The 22,527-nt window shown below is 38.1% G+C and overlaps 1 protein-coding gene across 19 annotated transcripts in view; it reads left to right on the forward strand.

Annotated features, from left to right (window-relative positions):
* Positions 1-22,527, forward strand: part of MEMO1 (mediator of cell motility 1) — a 652,780-nt gene that overhangs the window by 611,697 nt on the left and 18,556 nt on the right. For 7 of the 19 annotated variants that reach the window (XR_016229493.1, XR_016229492.1, XR_016229491.1 and 4 more), the window contains one exon: positions 11,471-11,613. The exons of 4 other annotated variants lie outside the window; for them this stretch is intronic. Coding sequence is in view for 6 of the 15 variants with exons in the window: in XM_089326580.1 (XP_089182706.1) it covers positions 11,471-11,613 (143 nt within the window). In the remaining 9 variants the exon portion in view is untranslated. Of the gene's footprint in view, positions 1-10,053; positions 10,135-11,470; positions 11,614-12,090; positions 14,948-22,527 lie in introns of those variants that run through there. 8 more of the 19 variants (XR_016229495.1, XR_016229497.1, XR_016229494.1 and 5 more) reach the window with 4 other exon arrangements.

Raw genomic sequence — 22,527 nt, forward strand, 5'->3', positions numbered from 1 at the left:
GAAGACTCAAGTGTTTGGGCCCCTGCCACCTATGTGGGAGACCGGATGAAGCTCTTGGCTTCCGCCTGACCCAGCCTTGTTATTGCGGCCATGTGGGGAATCAATCAGTAGATGGAAGATTCTCTCTCTCTCCCTCTCTCACTATGATTCTGCCTTTCAAATAAAACTAAAACTAATAATAATAATAATAATAATAAGAAGAAGAAGAAGAATGGCTTTGTTAGCTCTTGAATAGGGGTCACAGTCTGCTTCATATATTTGCCAATTTCAAAGCTTAGAAGCCTCTGATTTGAAAATGTTTCTTTTGCTTCATAGTAGTTGAACTCCTTTAAATACTTTGTACATTTTCCATTTATAAGTTTCTAAATATGTTCCCTTAGACCAGTCACATCTACACTTGTTTCTGAGACAAGTCTCTGACTACTTTAGACACTAAGTAAGGTCCTGTAAAAGTTTCTTTTATTTTTAATTTTCATTCTTAACTGATAAAAATTAAACTCATTTGTGGAGTACCGTGCCCTGTTTTGATACATATATACATTGTGTGATGCTCACATCAAGGTAAACATACTTATTTCTCCAAACATTTATAATTTCTTTAGAGAGAAAATATTCAACATCCTGTCATATTTTATATATATATGTATGTGTGTGTGTATATATATATATATATATATAGATAGATAGATAGATATAGATGGGAATATCATTGTAGTCATCCAATGTAGTATAGCTATGTGCTGTGGAATATCTGAACTTCTATCAGGTATCTGGTTACAAGTTAGTACCCTGTGAGTTTCTTGGAAATCCTTTTGCCAACCTGACAAGGTATGCAAACACTGCTCTGAGTGTTTCTGAAGTCTTAAAAGATCTTAGAGATATGTTCTTTATTTGTTGATTGTGTGGCTACTTTTTCACGGGCAGTGCTCTGGATTTGACCCTCTTGCTATTTTCTTTGATTTAGTTTTTTTGTTGTTGTTTGAAGAGAGGAGAAATAGTTACTTTCCAACTAAGTAATTCCTGGTTAGAAATATTTTTTTTAAAATTTTGCTTGCAAATATCTATCAGTTAAGAATAAAAAAAAAACTTGCTTGCAAATTCCTTCTTTAGCTACTGTTTTTCTTGTATCTTCTCATACTTAGCCATAAAGAAGCCATTAACACTGGAAATTCTGCCTCTGTCTCTGCTTAGGCTGGTTCACAGGCTTGTTAGCGGCACCTTTAATCTCAGTGCTTCACGGACAGTTTTGCTAGTTGTTCTGCCACTGTGCAGTTTGAATCACCTTTTCTTCCCTCCTTCTTTAGCAATTTCTTTACTGCTCTTCCCGTATTTTCCAGTTTCATTCTTGCCCTTTCAACTTCTGCCAGCCTCTGTGTCCTAAAAGCCAGTTTAACAGTTTTGGGTTTCTATTATAGCAGCACCCCATTTCCAGTGCTCTTGTTCTGTCTCAGTCATCTATTGCAGCATAACAAATTACCTTCATATGCCTAATTTTTTGCTTATGATTTTGTGGGTTGGAAATTTGATGAAGGGTCAGTGGAGGCAGCTTGTCTGTAGGTAGTCTTATTCTCAAGGTTCCAAGATACCCGATACCCTTTCTTGTTGGAACTGTGGTACTGGTAATCTGCTGTGGCACCTCAGTTCTGAATTTGCTTCTCATCTATCTCCACTTGTCACTCACCCTTCAAGACCTGTCTTCACGTGGTGTTCCCTCACCAATAAATAGAGTATGTGGCAGTTGAGAGTACAAATGAACAAAAATAGAAACTTGTAGGCCTTTTGATATTTAAATCCACAAGTGGCCTAGCATCACTTAGGCTGCATTTTGCTGGTCAAAGCAAGTCCCAAGGCTAATTTCAAGGGGCAAGAAAAATAGATTCTGCTTCTGATGGGATTAAAGAAGTTGTAGTGACTTTAGATGAAGGTAGTTGCAGGTGAGGTAAGCCGACTGAATTAGATACAGGAGTTAGTTAAAAGTTAACATCGTAGGATTCTGTATAGATTCCGTACACATAGAAGGTGTGGGGAATTAAAATGAATTAAAGAAAATGCCATCTTTGAGACCTCATAGTATTACCATTATCAGAGATGGTAAAGCCAGAAATGGGCATAAGGTTAAGAGAGAATGTAGGCTATGGAAATGGTAACTTGTTTTTAACAAATATTGGAATTGTTCTGTAGTTCTGACAACAAACTTGGGGTAATTTATAGCATTGTTTTGCTTTATGATAGCTTTAAATGATTGTGTTTGCAAAATAAAGCTTACTGTGGTGTTCTAGTACCTGAAATATGTTTTCTTTAGGAAACCTTCCTTACTAATATTTCTGCTTGGATGGAAAGTCAGAAAGTTGTAGATTTTAAAAGAGATTTACTTATTTATTTATTTTTTTTTTTTTAAGGGAAAAGGTTTATTGTCGGGTGGGGGAAACCCCTAGCTGTGGTGGCCATATAGGGAGTGAATCACTGGACAGAAAATACCTGTCTCTTGCTCTGCCTTTGAAATAAAGAAATATAAAAAAAAAAAAAACCTACATTGAGGCCACCATCGGAAAGGAAAGAAATCTTAAAATACAGTAAAATATCAGCTATAATAAGGGTTAGGAAGGCATTTAAAAGAGTCAAAAAACAAACAGTTGGAATGGCAATATGGTGACCCAAAAATGGGAGAGAAAGTGGGATTTCATAGGAAAGTTAACATAGTAGGCCCAATGGTGCAATCTTTAGAAGAGTTGTTTGCAATTGGAACTTGGCTCACCACAGCTAGGACTGGGCCAGACCAAAGACAGGGGCCAAGAACTCGTTCTGGGTTTCCCACTGGGGTGGCAGGAACTCCAGCGCTTGAGCCATCTGCTGCCTTCCTAGGTGCATTAGCAGGAAGTAGGATTCGAAGCAGAGCACCTGGGACTTGAACGGGCACTCTGATGTGGGATGCCAGCACCACCGTGCTGCTGCAGACCTTTAAATATTAGAAATGGTCAGAGAAAAGTAGGATCTGCTCCTGTATAGTCATTAAGAAAATGTAGTGACCGGGCTCTGCATGTAAACACAGGCCTCAGTGTCTCTAGTTGTTTACAGTTTAATGATAGTTAAAACAGCAGTGCCATGTTCAAGTGCTATGTTCTTATTGTTAACTTTTATACTAATTTAAAACACAATTTTTTTTGTCATTTGAGGTTTTAGAGCAAACATTTTTTTTCTCTCTTTTTTCTATATGTTGATTCCCTTTGAGTATTAGACACCAGCAAGAGGGAATTTTCATAATTATAGAACACTGTAGGGGGCATGGGAGCACAGGAAAAATGAGCAAGAATTCTTTGTTCATGGTAATAGAACAATATTAGTTTCCATGACCATGAAAAAGACAGACAAGAAGTAGCAAAACACATTTGAAAAGATTAAAACACATTTTATTTTTGTCAGAGTTTTAGACTTTTTTGGTTTTTATGCTTTGTAAATTCCCCACTCCCACCAACCTCCCAACCTCCCCTCCCCCCACCTTTTTTTCCTTGTGGTTGTTTTCGAATTAAGTGGGAGAGGGAAAATAAATCACAGTAGTGCTGCTTGTCTAGCAACCTTGGTATCTTAAGGATAATTTCCCTCTCGACTGTCTTGCTGTAGATCTGTCTTATGATTTTTTTAATTCTCCTCAGATCTTAAGAAGCTCAGGATTGCTTCTAGAAAAGAATCTTTGGGAAATTGCAAGAATCTGTATAGGAATGAAAATTTTCATATTCGTTAATGTTCAGGGGAAAAGAAGCAGATAATTATTTCTATAGAGTATTTCATCTGATTTAAAATGTCATCAATTTTAAAGTTATTTGTATACCACTAGTTAATTTAAGAACTACTCCGTTTTACTGTAGTGGGTTAAGCCACCACCTGCAGTGGGCAGTGATTTGAGTCCCAGCTGCTCCACCTCTGGCCCAGCTCCCTGCTAATGTGCCTGGGAAAGCAGTGGAGGACAGCCCAAATGTTTGGGTCCCTGCTACCCATGTGGGAGACTTGGAAGAAGCTCCGGTCTCCTGGCTTCAGCGTGATCTAGCCCCAGCCATTTGGGAGTGTACAAGCAGATGTAAGGTTTCTTTCTGTCTCTTCCTCTCTCTCTAACTCAGCCTTTCAAATAAATAAAAAATAAATCTTTAAAGCAAAACAGCTACTTCCAATTAAATTAATGTTTTCATATCACTTCTGGAATATTTATTCTTGTGTTAAAATTCACATTTATATAGTATAATTAAAAGTTTTAAGTTTGAGTTTAAAATTTTTATACTCTGCCAGTAGTTGATAATGCAGTAGGTTTGTTTGTTTTATGAGAATGTTCCACTGTCTGGGATTCCAACTCTTTGTTGTCTATCACACATCTAGGATACATAAAATTTCTACGATTAACACTATTGGACAGAAAAAGAAGAGGTAGAATGTTCTTGTACATTACTAAATGGCTTACAAGGGCCTTGTGAGATCAGTCTTACTAATTCTATTTTTATAGAGATTGAGGACTGAGAGAGTAATCTGCTACAAGTAGCATAGCTTGTAAGTGGCGAAGATGGTGTCCCCCTTTTTAAGTGGCTTTATTGAAGCATGACTTACACACTACAACACTGACCCCTTTTAAGAGTTCAGCTAAATGATTCTCTAGTATATTTGTGAAGTGTTGCAACTGCTGTCACAGTTTAGTTTTAGAACATTTTCATTACCCCAGAAAGAAACCTGATATCCGTTTGAGGTCAGCCCTCAACCAGCCTTTACCTCAGGCAACCACTGATTTGCTTTTTGTTCCTAGATGTGCATTTTCTAGAAATGTTCTGTAAATGGAGTCATACAAAATGTCTTTTGCATGTATCCTTTTTCAGTTAGTATATATTTACTGATATTTGTCCATGTTGTGGCATCTATCAGTAGTTTATTTCTTTTTTTCTACCAAAAAATTCATTGTATCATATAGTATATAATTGAATCACTTTAAGTCTGTGACTTATGAATAATTTCACAGACATTCTTCTGTTAATGTTTTTGTTTACGTGTTATCACTTCTCTTGAATGAGTACTTAGGAGTGGAATTGCTAGATCATATGATAAGTTTTATACTTCAGCTCTTTCAGAAGCTACCAAACTGTTTTCCAATGTGACTACATCATTTTATATTCCAAGAACAGTGCATGATGGTTCCAGTTTCTCTGTATCCTGGCCATTACCTGTTCTTGTCAATGTTTTTGATTATAGCCATTCCAATAATCGTATACTGTAATCTCATTGTACTGTTAATTTGCATTTCTCAATGACTGATTGTGAGCAAAATTTCATGTATTTTAGTTACTTGTGTATCTTCTTTTGTGAAACATCTAGGCAAATGTTTTACCCCATTTTTATTTTAATAACTTGTCATATTGATTTGTAAGAAAATATATATTGTGTATGTAGGTTCATTATTTAGGCAGATGATCTATTTGCAAAGATCTATTTGTTTTGTATGTCTTCTCATTTTCTTAATGAACAGAAAAGGTTTTTAATTTTCATAAATTTATTTGTCATTTCTTTTCACTCATGGATTCTGCTTTTGGTATAATATTTGAGAAATCTTGCCTAATGCAGCATCACAAAGATTTTCTCTACTGTATTCTTCTGGAACATGAATCAGCAAATGATAGCTTGTGGACCTCATCTGGGCCAACTTGGTAGCCACACTCATACTTGCATGTTGTCTATGCTTGCTCTCTCTCTCCAGTTAGTTTTGAATGGTTGTTTGCAGAGACTGTATTGAATGGAGAAGCTAAAATGCTTACTTTTATAGACCCTTTCAAATGGTGTTTGCTGACCTTCTTTCTTGAAGTGTTAACAGTTTTAGATCCTACAGTTCTAGGATCCAGTTTGAGTTAATTTTCGCTTGTGATATGAGGCAAAGGTTTCCATTCTTCATCATCATCATCATCTTTTTTTTGGTGTTTACATACGGGGTTTCATTTGGCCCAGTATCATTTACTGAAAAGACTGTCCTGTATGTAATGAGTCATTTTCTTCTTACTGCCTTCCATATTTTTCTTCTTGTTTGCGATCATCAGCTGTTTTATTAGTTTATCTAGGTATGGTTCTCTTTGTGATTTTACTGCTTTGGGTTTGTTGAATTTCTTGGAACTGTAGATTGTTTTTCATGAGATATTTGAGCAATTATTTCTAATTCTTTTTGTTTTTAAAAGATTTATTTTATTTGAAAGGTGGAGTTATATCCAGAGAGAGAGAGACTGATCTTCCACATGCTGCTTTGCTCCCCAAAAGGCTGCAACAGCCAGGGCTGGGCTGGACCAAACCAGAGCCAGAAGCTTCTTCCGGGTCTCCCATGTGGGTGCAGGGACCCAAGCACTTGGACTGTGTTCTGCTACTTTCCCAGGCACATTATCAGGGAGCTGGATTGGAAGTGGAGCATCCTGCAATTGAAGCCAGTGTTTCAGGCAGTAGCTTATCTTGTTACACAACAGCTGGGGCTCCTGTTTCTTCTATTTTTACTGTCCCCTTTCTGAGACTTCTATTGCAGTCATACTAGTATGCTCAGTGTTGGCTACAATTCTCTGATTCTGTGTTTTTCAATATTTTTCTGTTCTTCTGATTGGGTAATTTAATTTTGCAGATTTTTATCAGATTTGTGCTTTAGACCATCTAGTGAGTTTTTTATTTTAGTTATAGCACTTTTCAACTCTAAAATTATCACTTGATTATTTTTAATGGCCATCACCTGCTGCCTCCCAGGGTACACATTAGCAGAAAGTTGGAGCCAGAACTCATACCCAGGCACCCTGATTGAGATTTGGGTTTCCCAAGTGGTAGCTTTACAACTGTGCTTCTACATCTGCCCCTCTTATTTTTATGTTTTGAACTCAGCTTTCAAGGGTTCACACTATTGTTACATAGGTTAGTGCTTAGCTAACGACTTCTTTTTTTTTAATTTTTTTTTATTTTTTTTTTTTATTTTAAAAGTCAGAGTACACAGAGAGAGAGAGGTCTTCCCTCTGGTGGTTCACTCCCCAATTGGCTGCAATGGCCAGAGCTGCACTGATCCGAAATGAGGAGCAGGGAGATTCCTCCGGGTCTCCCGCATGGGTGCAGGGCCCAGGGACTTGGGCCATCTTCTGCTGCTTTCCCAGGCCATAGCAGAGAGCTGGATCGGAAGTGCAGCAGCTGGGTCTTGAACCGGTGTCCATATGGGTTGCTGGCGCTTCATGCCAGGGTGTTAACCTGCTGCGCCACAGCGCTGGCCCAAACTAATGACTTCTTGAAGGTTATACCTCAACCCTTTGAGCCAGTAAGGCATTCACCCTCTGTTGGGGGTTCTGTATGCTTCAGGAGCACATTCAAAATTCAGTCCATTTTCATGTTCACCTCTTTTACTTTCCATTGGATTGTTTTAGGTGCCCCTGTGTATACACATGGGTTTTCTCAGCCAAGCTTATGTGGAGAGCTTGCTCTCTATCAGGTTTCCAGTGTCTACTCTCAGCCCCCCAAATAGCTGGCATTTTGCCGAGTTTAGGTCTCTCTTGCAGATGTGTGTGGCTTTGTATTCAGCCAGAGTTGTGTGGAAGGCATAGGACCTTGCCTCAGTATCTGTCAGAATTATCAAGGCCCTATGTGGCTCTCCTGTTTGCAGAATCTGACTGTTAAATTTCTATCTAGTCCTCAGGTTTGCCACCTCAGCTGGCACAGCAATCACAGGCTAAGAGGGCTGCAGGCTTTTTTGTTTCCCATTGAGTATGAACTTTTTTCTCTGCTTGGCATCAGAGTAGTCCCCTTTGACCTTGAAACTGCTGGTTTTCACAGCCAACCTCACCGTGATGGAACTTCCTTGTCAATGGAATTGGGGTTGTGGGGGATGGGTGCAGTTCCTGGCAGGATATGAGATTTCTATGGCTCTTATCAAGAAGTTGGCTGGCACTGCGGCTCACTTGGCTAATCCTCCGCCTGTGGTGCAGGTACCCTGGGTTCTAGTCCCGGTTGGGGCGCCGGATTCTGTCCCTGTTGCCCCTCTTCCAATCCAGCTCTCTGCTGTGGCCTGGGAGTAAGTACAGTGGAGGATGGCCCAAGTGCTGGGGCCCTGCACCCGCATGGGAGACCAGGAGGAAGCACCTGGCTCCTGGCTTCCGTTCGCCGGCTATAGCGGCCATTTGGGAGGGTGAACCAACAGAGAAGGAAGACCCCCCCCCCCCACGCCTGTCCAAAAAAAAAAAAAAGAAGTTTTGCTATTTTTCATTAAAAATCTCATCTTAAAAGTGGTTTTTTTTTTTTTTTTTTTTTTTTTTTTTTTTTTTTTTTTTGCCTTTGGTTGGTTTCCAGACTATAGAAATGGTTGTTTTGGATGGTTTTATCCAATTTCGCAAATTTTTTTTGAGGATAAGATTTTTTTTTTTTTGAAATGTCATCCGTGCAGCTCTAACAAATACTGTGGCTTTGGCTTTTAATTCTTTCTTTTTAAAGTCTTATTTATTTATTTATTTATTTATTTAAGGTGGAGTGGAAAAAGGGAGAGATAACTTCTAACTGTTGGTTTACTCCCTGAATACCTGTGACAGACAGGGCTGGGCCAGGTTGAAGTTAGGAACTGGGAACTCTCTCTGGGTTTACTACATGATTTACAGGAACTCAAGTACTTGAGCCATTGCCTGCTGCCTCCGGCTCCAGGAAGCTGGATCAGAAGTGGAGGCATTGTGATATGGGATGTAGGTGCCCCAGGCAGCCACTTAACTGTTGTGCCACAGCACCTGCCCTGGGGTTGAGATTTTGTACTCCCTCAGTGGAAGTCCAAATAGAGAACTTGGATTTTAAACCCTAGGATTAGTATTTTTCACAGTCCAGTGCTCTTTACTCTAATCCATACTTCCTTGTAGGGATAGTTAACTGATCTGATTTTCTTGTTTGTTTGTTTTAAATATTGTCAACTTTTTTCTTTAAGATTTTTGTTTTATTTGAGAGGTAGAGTTACAGAGAGAAAGAGGAAGAGACAGAGAGAGGCCTTCCATCCTCTGGTTCACCCCTTAAAAGGCTGCAATCCCTGGAGCTAGGCTAATCTGAAGCCAGGAGCCAGGAGCCAGGAGTTTCTGCCCGATCTCCCATGTGGGTGCAGGGGCCCAAGGACTTGGGCCGTCTTCCACTGTTTCCCAGGCCATAAGCAGAGAGCTGGATTGGAAGAGCAAGAGCTGGGACATGAACCCCAGCCCAAATGGGATGCTGGCACTGCAGGTGGAGGCTTAGTCTACTATGCCACAGTGTCGGCCTCTCATTTTTTGTTGTTATTGTTGTTGTTTCTTGAAGAGATGACAGAGGGCTAGATGGATGAGTCTTGGTTCAAGTGTTAGGTTCCCACAAAGGGTAAGACTTTTAATTCTGAATAGGTATATTTGCAAACTCAAATTGAGATGATTTGAAAGATTTGGTGGCTCTTTGGAGAGTAGATGCGTTGTTTCTTCAGAATAAGCCAACTGTTTTTGAGTGTGCTTTTCCTATAATTTTCCTTGTTTCATAATGTTGAAATGTGCAGGTACCAGATTCATGGAAAAATGGAATTAAAAGATAAATTTATTTTGTTCCAAAAATTTTTGAAATCCATCCATCCATAATCGTTTCATGATATTTTTGGTGAACTTTTTGAAGATCCCCTTCATAAATACTGTAATTAGGATCATTTTACAGATAAAGAAATCAGTTCTCAGGTTAGGATCTTAACCATCTGTTAGCATTAGTATGAGGATGATATTTTAACCTGTTTCTTCTGGCTTCTCTTTGTTCTTTGTACTCCATATAATTGTTTCTCTATCATATCATAATTACTTGTAGAATCTTGATGATATAAATGTTTATTTTTATAGTAGTACTTGAGGTTAGACTAATTCAAAACAATCTTCCTGCATTTTTACTAAGGGCTGAAATTCTTTTCTTTCCATTGATACTCACAGTTAATCGGGAGCCCCTGTTTATTTAGGTAGTTATTTAGCAAACTGGTAAGAGTCAGAAGAAAAGATATCCCCATGGCAGCTTCCTCTGCCAGCTTCCTTTTTTTTTCTTACTCCATAGATGCAGATTCTGCCCAAGAAGCCCCTGCATTGCAGAGGGACTGGAGATCTGTATGATCTGTTTATTTCGCAATTGACAAGGGTAAGGGGGTTTTTTTGGGGGCGGCGCTTGGGTGCCCTGACTTTAGCTTTATGCAGCTGGGCTAACATTTATTTTGGGATTACTTAAACTTAGTATTTTAAAAAACCCTTTTATGAATTCTCTTTGCCCTACATTAGTTAAGTGCCAGATTATAATGTTAAAAAGCATTTATTATAATGGTGGTTTTTTTTTGTTTGTTTTTAAAGTCCTGTTCAGAAAAAGATAAAGATGATTATGTTCTAAAATTGCAAATCTGGGAACATTTAGATTATTAATAATATTGAATATATGAGGGTACTAAAAAAGTTTGTGCAAAAATAGTATTAAAAGATAAGTTTATGTTGGTGCCAAGGAATTGAAATCCATGAGTAATTTTTTTATCTTACACATTTTCCCTGAACATTTTGAAGACCCTATATATTGCACAGATTTCAAAATTTTTTGTACCAAAATAAACTTGTCTTTTAATTCCATTTCCACGAAGTTTTTGAAGTACCTTGGTATGTAAGTTTAGTATCACATAAATAAAAATTTAAGAAAAAGATTTTGGATATATGGCTGTATCTATAACATGTCATAGTTATTCTTTATTAAATCACTTTGTTCCTGTTCCATAAATCTATCAATTTAGAGTGAAAAAGGACTTGTGGTTATGCTATAAACATTGTGGGTGGCCAGGGTGTCTTTTCCTTGCTGCTAGAAATTAATACTTCCTGAATTCTTTGTCTATCCTAGATTTCAATGACATTTGAGTTATATCTTCAGCCTATGTTATATCTTGATCCTTAGGCTAAGTGTACAAGTGTAGTTGGTCAGTCTTATTGAAGCAAAGGTAAAGTTTTGTGGGTTTCATTTGGCAGGCTTACAGAACAAATGCCAGAAATGTTGGCATTTATGATGAAAGGATTAAAATAGATGAGGAAGACTTTAATGCTTTTAAGATCCTGGAAGGATTGGGCAGATGATGGTAGCGTTTGGTGGATAGTTGACGAGACTTGAATTGGTGATGGTCTGATGGACTTTTTATTTTTGAAGGTACTATTATACTTGATAGTCACATAACTTTTTTTTATCTAAAGAAATAGTGTACATTTCTGTAATTTTCTTCAGTATTTTTAGTATTCTGTACATCTCATATTTTAAAGTTGTGTTCTTTAAACATTTAATTTATAGTTTTTTTAAAAAATTCAACAGTAATATATGTTATTCTTACCACTATTAATAAATATTCCACTTTCTAGTGCTAAGATTTTTGCAAAGCTGTTTCTATTCTTAAACATCCAGAATGACTGTTTTGCCTTTTTTTTTTTTTTTTTTTTTTTCTGTTTTCTTTAAGCCATAAGGATGAGTTTACCATTATTCCTGTACTGGTTGGAGCTCTGAGTGAGTCAAAAGAACAGGAATTCGGAAAACTCTTCAGTAAATATCTAGCGGATCCTAGTAATCTCTTTGTGGTTTCTTCTGATTTCTGCCATTGGGGTAAGTTCTAGACTTTAATGTATCATGGTAGATTATATACTTGTGCTTTAAGGTATCTTTTCATTCTAAACGCTGATTGTCAGTCTTTATCACTTTCCTTGGAAAGTTTACTTTTAGCAGCAGTGTTTAGAAGTGAATGAAAAAGTCTTTTGATCATTAAAAAGGATCAGATTATAATAGTGGATTATGGATACATTTCCAAAGGCGACTGGTATAATTGGATTCACACTGTGAGGGTATCCTTGCTTAGAACTGTTCTTAGTGGGAGTTAAGACCTTTTAACCCCATTTTCAGGTAGGTATGTGTGGTAGGTCCTCTGAAGGTAGTTTTGGTGGATGAAACAAATGCTCTTCTTTAGAATGCAGAAGAGCACTGTGTGCTATGCCAGTCCTTTTCTGCTTTTCCTTTTTTGTAATTAGTCTTTCTTTCTTTCTTTTTTTCCTTCGGTGCTTATTTTTTGCTCACAATTGCCATCAGTTTAGAGCTACCCTCCAAAGATTGTAACACGTTGGCTATTAGCACTGTGGTCTTCATTGGTAATGCTTTATAAGGGTAAGGACTCTTAAGTGATTTTTGTGATTATTGTGAATTGAGAGAGTAAGGACGCTTCACAGTGAATAAATCAAGAAGGAAGTGAGAAATTTTTGGATGACTGTCAGTAGATTTTATTTTAGCTTTCTTTGGATAAATTTTGCTCTCATTTATCTATTAATGTCCTAGAATATTTCTGAGTTCTGTTCCTCTTAAGACGCCTCTTTGACCCGTTTATTCCTTGGTTCATTGGTTCAAGGATGCCAACATCTGTTTAGTCATCACTTATTTCTTTGATTATTGTAGGAAACATAGGACGTCAGACCATCAATTCCAAGATAGAATGCTAGGATGGCCAAAATAACATCCTCAGTATTGGGAGCCTTGCCTTTTTAAATGTATTTTACGCATTGATTGCCTGAATTGATTTCAACATTTGTCTGGCTACTTTATGGTAGCTTCTTCCTTCTTCTCCCTTTGAATGCTTCTTAGTGTTGAGATACCAGTTCAAGAGGACTTTAGTCCGTAATGATATACGTAAAGCTTTTGTAAGGTACTGATCCTCAAAAAGGATTAATTCACCTCCTAGGCAGTTTATGAAAATACTTCAAAGACACTTTTGATTTTCACAGCAGGGATGGGATTTGGAAAGTGGCAATACTACTGATGTCTAGGGAAACTAGACTAGAGTCTAGGGAAACTGCTAACTATATATCCTGCAATGCACAGGACTACCCTCAACATCAAAGACTTACTTGGCCCAAAATGTCATTAGTGCTGAGGGCAGGAAACCTAGATTTAGGATATGCAGGTGGCTGTTTTTCCTTCCTCAACTCCAGAGGAGCTCTCAGGATTTCTTAAGAACAAATTCTGTTGGTTAGTTGATGTGCTGCCTTTGGCAGAAAGTATTTTTTTTATCTAGTCTATTACTTAAATATGAAGGCTGGGGAGATTCCTAAGAATTTCTGGATTCTGGAGAATTCAGGAGAATTTTGAAATTTAATAGTAGTTGTTTTTAAAAGTTGAGGAATATCATTGCTGAAAAAAGGGGCTGGTTTTCTTAGTGTTGTGAATTTGTGTTGGCAAAAAAGCATGTTCATGTCTTTTGGAGATTAAAATTCTTAAAGCAAGTGCCCCATCCTCAATTTTTAAGGCTCTTGTGAATCATTTGATGTAAGTAATTTGTTTCCTCTGATAATTGTTCTTCAGAATCTGAGTGCTTTCTCTAGGTTGGCAACATGTTTTGACTGTAACATAAATTCACATAAAACAACTGTAGGTGCCTTAATATTGTTATTTTCTGTGGAATCGTCCTTTTTATTTGACTAAAAAGTCTAAAGTAAGCAGTTCCCTAGTACCTACTGTATATAACTACAGTGGTTGAGAGATAAAGATTTTGTTTTATATTCTACCTAAAGCCTCAGAAAATTATTTAGGCTGTTTTGTCTTTAGATTTCTTGCAAATTTTAGTATTTAAATTGTAAGATAGGATTTCCACTTGATAATTAAGGAAAAGAGCTCAAAATTTCCAAATGTTGATACATGATATAATACTCACAGATTAAAATCTGTTTATATAAGGGCACTTCAAAAAGTTTGTAGAGAACTGTAATTAAGTTTACTTTTTTGGAGTAGAAAATTTTGAAATACATACTTATGCAGGATCATTAAAAAGTTCATTATGAACAAAAACTGCATTTTTAAAATATTTATTTATTTGAAGGCAAGGTTACAGAGAGAGAGAGATAGAGAGAGATCGATATTCCATCTGCTGGTTTACTCCCCAAATGGCCACAGTGTCTGAGGCTGGGCCAGGCTGAATCCCGGAGCCTCTTCCAGGTCTCCTCCTGGGCCCAGGCTCTTGGGCCATCCTGCTGCTTTCCTTGGAGCATCAGCAGACAGCTGGATCAGAAGTAGAGCAGCCAGGACTTAAACTGGCACCCTGTAAGGTAGCCTGTTAAGCATTAGAGGCAACTGCTTAGCCTGGTGTGCCACAATGCTGGCCTCAGTACATGGGTTTTAAATTTCTTTTGCCCCAAAATAAATTTATGTTTCAGTTCAATTTTTCTACAACCTGGTGGTTACTTAGTGTTACTTAATGGCCTGTTACTTATAGAACATTTCCAAGTATTCACTTTTTGGTATCACCATCATTAACAATACTCACAGTTACGGAAAGCACCGTGCTACTTCTTTCTCACTGACAAATTTGATGGAGGTATGGGAGTAAGTGTAAAGTATGAGTAACGTGGATTGATTAAATTGATAGTCTCCTTACAATCCTAGAAATTATCATTTTTGTAAATTCAGGTTTATTTTCTCTTTTGTATATGTGTTGAAGTAATAATGAATCATTGGCTAGTTATAGGTGAAGCTGTTTTTTACCTAGGTCTCATGTTTCTCAAATTTGTATTGTAGTGTCATTGGATGTTCTTTCTGAATGAATAAAGAGTGCTATATTGACTGGCGCCACGGCTCAATAGGCTAATCCTTCCCGCCTGCGGCACCGGCACACCGGGTTCTAGTCCTGGTCGGGGCGCTGGATTCTGTTCTGGTTGCCCCTCTTCCAGGCCAGCTCTCTGCTGTGGCCCGGGAATGCAATGGAGGATGGCCCAAGTCCTTGGGCCCTGCACCCCATGGGAGACCAGGAGAAGCACCTGGCTCCTGGCTTCGGATCAGTGCAATGCGCTGGCCGCAGCAGCCATTGGAGGTGAACCAACGGCAAAAGGAAGACCTTTCTCTCTGTCTCTCTCTCTCACTGTCCACTCTGCCTGTCCAAAAAAAAAAAAAAAAAAAAAAAAAGTGCTATATTACCATCTCAAAAATTTGGTGTTTTCTTTTGAAGATCAGTGACTTTTTCCTTCCTTCCTTTTCTCTTCTCTTCTCTTCTCTTCTCTTCTCTTCTCTTCTCTTCTCTTCTCTTCTCTTCTCTTCTCTTCTCTTCTCTTCTCTTCTCTTCTCTTCTCTTCTCTTCTCTTCTCTTCTCTTTTTTAAGGTTTATTTATTTATTTGAAAGGCAGAGTTACAGAGAGGTAGAGGCAGAGTCTTCTATCTACTGGTTCACTCCCCAAATGGCTGCAATGGCCATAAATGCACTGATCTGAAGCCAGGAGCCAGGAACTTCATCAGGGTCTCCCATGTGGGTTCAGAGGCCCAAGCACTTGGGCCATCTTCTACTGCTCTCCCAGGTAATAGCAGAGAGCTGGGTTGGAAGTGGAACAGCCCAGTCTTGCAATGGCACCCATATGGGATGCTGGCACTGCAGGTGGCGGCTTTACCCACTAAGCCACAGCGCCGGCCCCTCCTTCTTTCTTTTAAATTAGACAGTGTGCGTTGATTTTTAGTATATAAAACCAGTTATAATGGATGAATCCCAAGTAATTTCACAGGAAGGATACACTTCCTTAAGAATAAAAAGACTAAAAAATTCAATGCGTTTGACTCTTAACACATGTCACATTTCTAAATATCTGATTTAAAAAAGAAATCACTAAATTGATGACATTGCAATTTGACAGATTACACAGATATACACAATGAAAATTTCCTTGTTTTTATTCCATAAAATTAGATACTGGCATTGATTATAGTTTTCATTTCTAGTTATTGGTTCTTAAAAATAAAGTATAAAACTAATAATAGGGAGTTCTTTATGATAATCGACATATTTTCCCTTGATCTTATTTATTAGTGTCCATTGTAAAAATGATATTTTAAAGTGTATTTTACTTTAAAGATGTTTTTCTTTCAGATCCTATGTAGCTTTTATTTAGACTGGTAAAGGAACAATTGAGAGATAAAACTAGGAGGATTATAATACTCTCTAGATTTTTGGGGGGGTTAAGGAGAGGGTGGGGGTAAGTGTGAGACAAGCTAAGGGAGAGACAGGAACCTAGATTCTATTATCTTCTAGAATTTGAGCTCCTCAAGGAAACTCTGGATTTCAGTTTCTGCCTTTTATCTTATCATTAGTCTTATACATATGGAAATGCATTAGTCATCATCATAGAATAATGTTTCTCAGTTGACATTTAGAATGAACCCACTTCGTTTTTTATGCTTCCTGCTATCAACAGGAAATGGAATAAATGAAGACCGTTGTTGCTAGTGTTTGATTTTTGCCATGGTTAAATATGTTGTCTCCATACTTTCTATACTTACAAATTTTACATCCTGTAGGATGTTTCTGTATAGAATTTTGTCCAGACCTATTTTTTTTTTAAAGATTTTTTTTTTTTTTTTTTGACAGGCAGAGTGGACAGCAGTGAGAGAGAGAGAGAGACAGAGAGAAAGGTCTTCCTTTTGCCGTTGGTTCACCCTCCATGGCCGCCGCTGCCGGCGTGCTGCGGCTGGCGCATCACGCTGATCCAAAGCCAGGAGCCAGGTGCTTTTCCTGGTCTCCCATGCAGGTGCAGGGCCCAAGGACTTGGGCCATCCTCTCCACTGCACTCCCTGGCCACAGCAGAGAGCTGGCCTGGAAGAGGGGCAACCGGGAAAGAATCCGGCGCCCCGACTGGGAATAGAACCCGGTGTGCTGGCGCCGCAAGGTGGAGGATTTGCCTATTGAGCCACGGCGCCGGCCCTAGACCTATTTTAATGTGTCTAATTAGTAGAATTCTGTTCTAATTTATTTTTTTAATTTATTTTTTAAAAATTTATGTATTTATTTGAAAGAGTTGCACAGAGAGAAAAGGAGAGGCAGAGAGAGAGGTCTTCCATTCATTGATTCACTCCCCAATTGGCTGCAATGGCCGGAGCTGCACCAATCTGAAGCCAGGAGCTTCCTCCGGGTCTCCCACGTGGGGCAGGGCCCCAAGGACTTGGACCATCTTCTACTGCTGTCCCAGGCCGCAGCAGAGAGCTGGATCAGAAGAGGAGCCGCGGGGCTTGAGTGGGCGCCCATATGATATGCCAACACTGTAGGCGGCGGCTTTACCAGCTATGCCACGGCACCAGCCCCTAAATTTTGATTTGAGAGTCAAACAGAAGCAGGGTGGGAGTCAGGGGGAAGAACGCCAAGTGAGTGAATGTGGGCACACACATGCACATATTCCCATCCTCTGGTTCACTCCCCAAATGGCGTGGGGGACAGGAACAGAATGATTTGAGCCAGCACCTCTACTTCCAGGATCTCTATTGACAGGAAGCTGGAGTCACGTGCGGGAGCTGGGCACTGAACCCAGGTACTCGATATGCAACACTGGCATCTTAACTGGTGTCCCCAACTGCTTGTGCTTGGCCAAACACATTCCCACCGAACTTTCAAGTTTTGGTTTTGATCTCCATATATACTGTTAATATTTGTATTTTCCTGATCTCCTTGAAGATTATGATTTAAGTTTAGTTTATTGATAGCTTTCATTTGTATACTTTTTCATTAACTTCTAAGGCATTTCTAAATGAAACTGGACCTAGTAGAAATTAATTGTATTTTTTTAAAGGATTTATTTGAAAGACAGAGTTATAGAGAGAGTGAGAGACAGAGAGAGAGAGAAATCTTCTGTCTGCTTGTTCATTCCCCAAATGGCTGCAATGGCTAGCACTGTGCCACGCTGAAGTCAGGAGCTAGGAGCTTCTTCTGGGTCTCCCATGTGGGTGCAGGGGCCCAAGGACTTGGGCCTTCCTCCACTGCTTTTCCAAGTGTATTAACAGGAAGCTGGATTGGAAGTGGAGCAGCTGGGACCTGAACTGGTGCCCATGTGGGATGCCAGTATTGTAGGTTGTGGTTTTACCTGTTGTGCTCAAATGCTGGCCCCTAGAAATTGATTGTTTTAAAGTGGAATGATGCTTCTGTTTACTTTGCCTCTTATGGCTTGACAAATTAATATCAGTGAGTGTATTGGGTAAATGTTTGTGACATTTTATTTTATGAAAATATGAATGAAGTTTTCTAATAGTCTTTGTAATTTTGAATTTTTCTCCATAAACTTCACATTCATCTAGTTTTGCATAATAATTTAATAAAATATGTCACTAATAAAAGCTTTTTCCTAAATATTTATGAAATTTATATCTTTAACTTTCTCCTTTAATATATATTAATAAATTATTATTCATTGATATTCTTCTTCTCTCTGTTAGTTTCTTTAGTCCAAGGCTGTTAACCATTTTCTAAGTATTTAAATTGAGTTGAGTATAAGTTAGCTAACTCCCAAAATGTATCTTACCCAAGTCTTCATGTTTGACTTCTCAAATTGATTCACATATGTAGACTTTTGATCTTGTGTAGGTTTGATGTAAGGTTATTACCTTTACATGAATAAAAAGATGGTAATATTTAGCTTTTAAAAATGATTACCTTGGCCGGCGCCGCAGCCCACTAGGCTAATCCTCCGCCTTGCGGCGCCGGCACACCAGGTTCTAGTCCCGGTCGGGGCACCGGATTCTGTTCTGGTTGCCCCTTTTCCAGGCCAGCTCTCTGCTGTGGCCAGGGAGTGCAGTGGAGAGGATGGTCCAAGTCCTTGGGCCCTGCACCTGCATGGGAGACCAGGAGAAGCACCTGGCTCCTGCCATCAGATCAGCGCGGTGCGCTGGCTGCGGCAGCCATTGGAGGGTAAACCAACGGCAAAAGGAAGACCTTTCTCTGTGTCTCTCTCTCTCTCACTGCTGTCCACTCTGCCTGTCAAAAAAAAAAAAAAAAAAAAGAAAAATGATTACCTTGATAATGGTTTCAGTTGTGAATGCCCCAAGTTCAAGTCATTGGTGTAGAATGGCCTGATAATGTCTCACCAGTTGTGAGATTTAACTCAATTATTTGAAAATGGTTTTAACATATAAATAAAATAAGCAAATATATAACAGTACATTTTAATGGGACATATGTCTGAAATTATTGACTGTTCTTTTGAAAGATTTATAGGTCAACTTTCCAAAGTCATTGTTTATTCTTGTAGTCTAGAGCATAGCTTAATGTTGAGGTATTTAATATTTTTTGCTTTTTGAGGTATTTAAAAAGTAGTGTTGGTTCTTGTACCATTCATTGTTATGTTTGTCCTCATTAGTTGATTGTTGTGTGTTATACAGACATCCCTGGAGCTTACTCTCCACACTCTGTGAATCCACTCATTAATCACCAGTCACCTTTGGAGATGGGAAAATTACTTACCTGTATTTCTTTTTCTCAGAAAGCGTGCTCTGGAATGGATTCACAAATGAGCTACCCTCCTTCCCTCAAAGAGTAAGGTTTCTGCTTTACAGGATTTTTTTCCTTGGGTTATTTTTCCTCTCCTCTTTTGAATTTGAAAAGAACTGAGGGAAGGCACCTGAAGAAACTACTGACACACTCACTAGGGGAGCTCCAAAGCTTGTGCTGCCCCTAGGGCAGTGTCAGTGGCTCTTAAAGCCAGAAAGTTCATACTTGGAGTTGAAACAGGGGCTCAGAGAATCCATTTTCCCAGTGTACCTTCTGAAAGGATAAGTTTCAGGTAAGTAATTTTCTCTTACTATGTGATATACTTTATTCATACGTATAAAAGTCCGCAAGTCCAGTTCTCCAGGTATAGAAGTGTACTTGTTCACAGTTCACATTCATAACTTTTATTGAATGTCAGAAATATAAAAACTTGTAAAATGACATATATACGCTTATGAGGTGAATGAAGTACTTTTGAATCAAGCATTTCCTTTGATCTATTAAGTAAATATCCTTTGAGCTATTAAATAAATCTTGAGAAACTTATTTTTAATAGGAAGGAAAAAAGACCTTTGAACTCAGTTTTCGTGTGGTGATTGACAAAAGTGTTTGCGTGTGCATGTGTGTATATACGCGTGTGCCCATTTGCACACACAGATAAATACATTTATACATATAATCTAAGATTATGACATCTGTGTACTTCAAATTACATGCTTTCTATATGCATACTGACTGGAATGCATTGCTCAAGAAGTTTTAAAATATTTGTGCATTTTGTTACCAACAATTATGAGGCAATTTAGGCTGTTAAAAGTAAAATATGTATTCAGTATAGTAGTTAGATATATGGATTTAGCTTTCTGATTGATAGATTTGTTAGAATATTCAATTACTTCAAATATTTATATTCAGTTTTTCAGTATTGAAATGTGAGGTGGTTACTGAAGGTCAGACAAGTACATAGCAAAATATTAAATCAGTTTTCTATATATTTTGTCATTCTCATTAAATCACATGTTGATTTAGCATTTGGAAATATTTCAAACATTCCATGTATTTTTATCTCCATTCAGAAGTAGCTTTTAAGTGAAAATTACGTGTAAATTGGTTTATATGAGCAAGATAGCACTTGAAAATATAGTTACACTTTTCACTTATTGTTAAGGTAAGGTTGACCAACTTCAGCCATTTGAAACTGCAGTTCTGAAAACGTAAGAAAGGAGAAAAGAGCCGGCGCCGCGGCTCACTAGGCTAATCCTCCGCCTAGCGGCGCCGGCACACCGGGTTCTAGTCCCGGTCGGGGCGCCGGATTCTGTCCCGGTTGCCCCTCTTCCAGGCCAGCCCTCTGCTGTGGCCAGGGAGTGCAGTGGAGGATGGCCCAGGTGCTTGGGCCCTGCACCCCATGGGAGACCAGGAAAAGCACCTGGCTCCTGGCTCCTGCCATCGGATCAGCGCGGTGCGCCGGCCGCAGCGCGGCGGCCATTGGAGGGTGAACCAACGGCAAAAGGAAGACCTTTCTCTCTGTCTCTCTCTCTCACTGTCCACTCTGCCTGTCAAAAAAAAAAAAAAAAAAAAAAAAAAAAAAAAAAAAAAAAAGAAAGGAGAAAAGATTTTTTGAAGACCAAATGGCTGTCCCAAAGTCCCCGCATTTTTCTTTACACCTGGGAGTAGCAGTCTTCTGATAAGACAGCATGCCCCAGTCACAAGGCTTATTGACAGTAGCTAAAACTGACAGCTGTTTCTAGAAGAAAGGAAGAGATTGTGTGAGGTACTTCAAAAAGTTTGTGGAATTGAAATGTAAGTTTATTTTAGTGCAAAAGTTTTCATTGAAACCCTTGCAGTTTTCTCATAATAATGTATCTTCTGTGAACTTTTTGAAGTATTCTCATATTACTACATACCTGAAGCAATTCATTTTCAAAAAATCAAGGTTTATGTTAACCTTGCTTTCTTCTTAGGAAATCTCATTATGGTGACAGTGTTCTTCTTTGTTTCACAATAGATTTGGGACAAACTTTTAAACAGAAGTAAAAATGTAGTCCCAGTGAATTGGATCAGGAAGTTATTAGAAGTGATTGAACTTCAGATTTGGCTTTGAGCAGCCCTCTTACAGCCTTCTGGGCAATGACAAAGATAGGGTCAATTGTATAGTTCTCATTGGTAGGTTATTCTCATTATTAGCTGTATGTGAAATGCATACATTCATTAAAGAAAAAGCTGTTATTTATGCTACATGTTGAAAGATATTCCATAAATTATTTAATATACAAACATTAATTGATAAATTATCATTGTTACCTTTAAGGGTTTTCTTTTAGTTCAAAAGCTGTTGAGCTCCTAGCTATGACAACATGCAGTAGTTTTGTTATATTCAGGAAGCAGATATTATTTCAGGCCCTATTCTGTTTTAAGATATCATGAGTTATGTGAAATAATGTTGGTTTAATAATGGCTCTTTGGGAAAAATAATTCCTGTATCTAGTAATTGTGTAAGTTCATGTGCATGAAAATTAAAATAAGAAAGTTAAGAAAATATGATATATTTTAGAAAGATGACCGTCAAAGATGGCCATATCAACAGATGAATGAAACGTTAAATTCTGAGACAGGGACTTTTCAAAGAGGGTTATAAAGTTTTACACTGTACATTATTTATAGGATAATTTTTTAATAACACTAACAAAACTTAGAAGTCATGATTATCAAGCCAGAAGAAACCTATCTTCCCAGATGGGAAAGGATAAAAAGTAGATGTGTTAATTTTACTGTAAACATGAAACACAAGACATGTAGTATGTGTTCGTGATTGAAATACTCTAATACTTTGGAAATGCATTTTGATGAGTCTTCAAAAGAAGTATATATGAAAGTAATGAGTTATTGGTGAAAAGCAGCATTACTTAAAGATAGATTATGTGTATCTGAAATATGTCATAGTTAAATAATTCATAATTATGGATATATTTAACTTTTTATTTTCCTATGACTATAGTAGGAAATAATTTATTTTCTGAATCTTTTGTTTTCTGTCTTTTTAAGCTTTTCCGATTTTATATAATCTGTTCTTTGGAGAACAGCTAAACATTGAAAGTTCTGTGCTTGTCCTTTCACTGAGATTTTATGACAGGATAGGACTATCACATTTATTCTTTTGTTTATTGAATTCACATTGCGTAAGGCACTTGTATTGATCTTTCTCCAAGTGAGGTTTTTTTTTTTCTTCCTAAGGTCATAAAGGTCACACAAGC

Source organism: Oryctolagus cuniculus, chromosome 2 (assembly GCF_051225735.1).
Source record: "Oryctolagus cuniculus isolate XC-2025 breed Fujian yellow rabbit chromosome 2, ASM5122573v1, whole genome shotgun sequence".
NCBI classification, from domain to species: Eukaryota; Metazoa; Chordata; class Mammalia; order Lagomorpha; family Leporidae; genus Oryctolagus; species Oryctolagus cuniculus.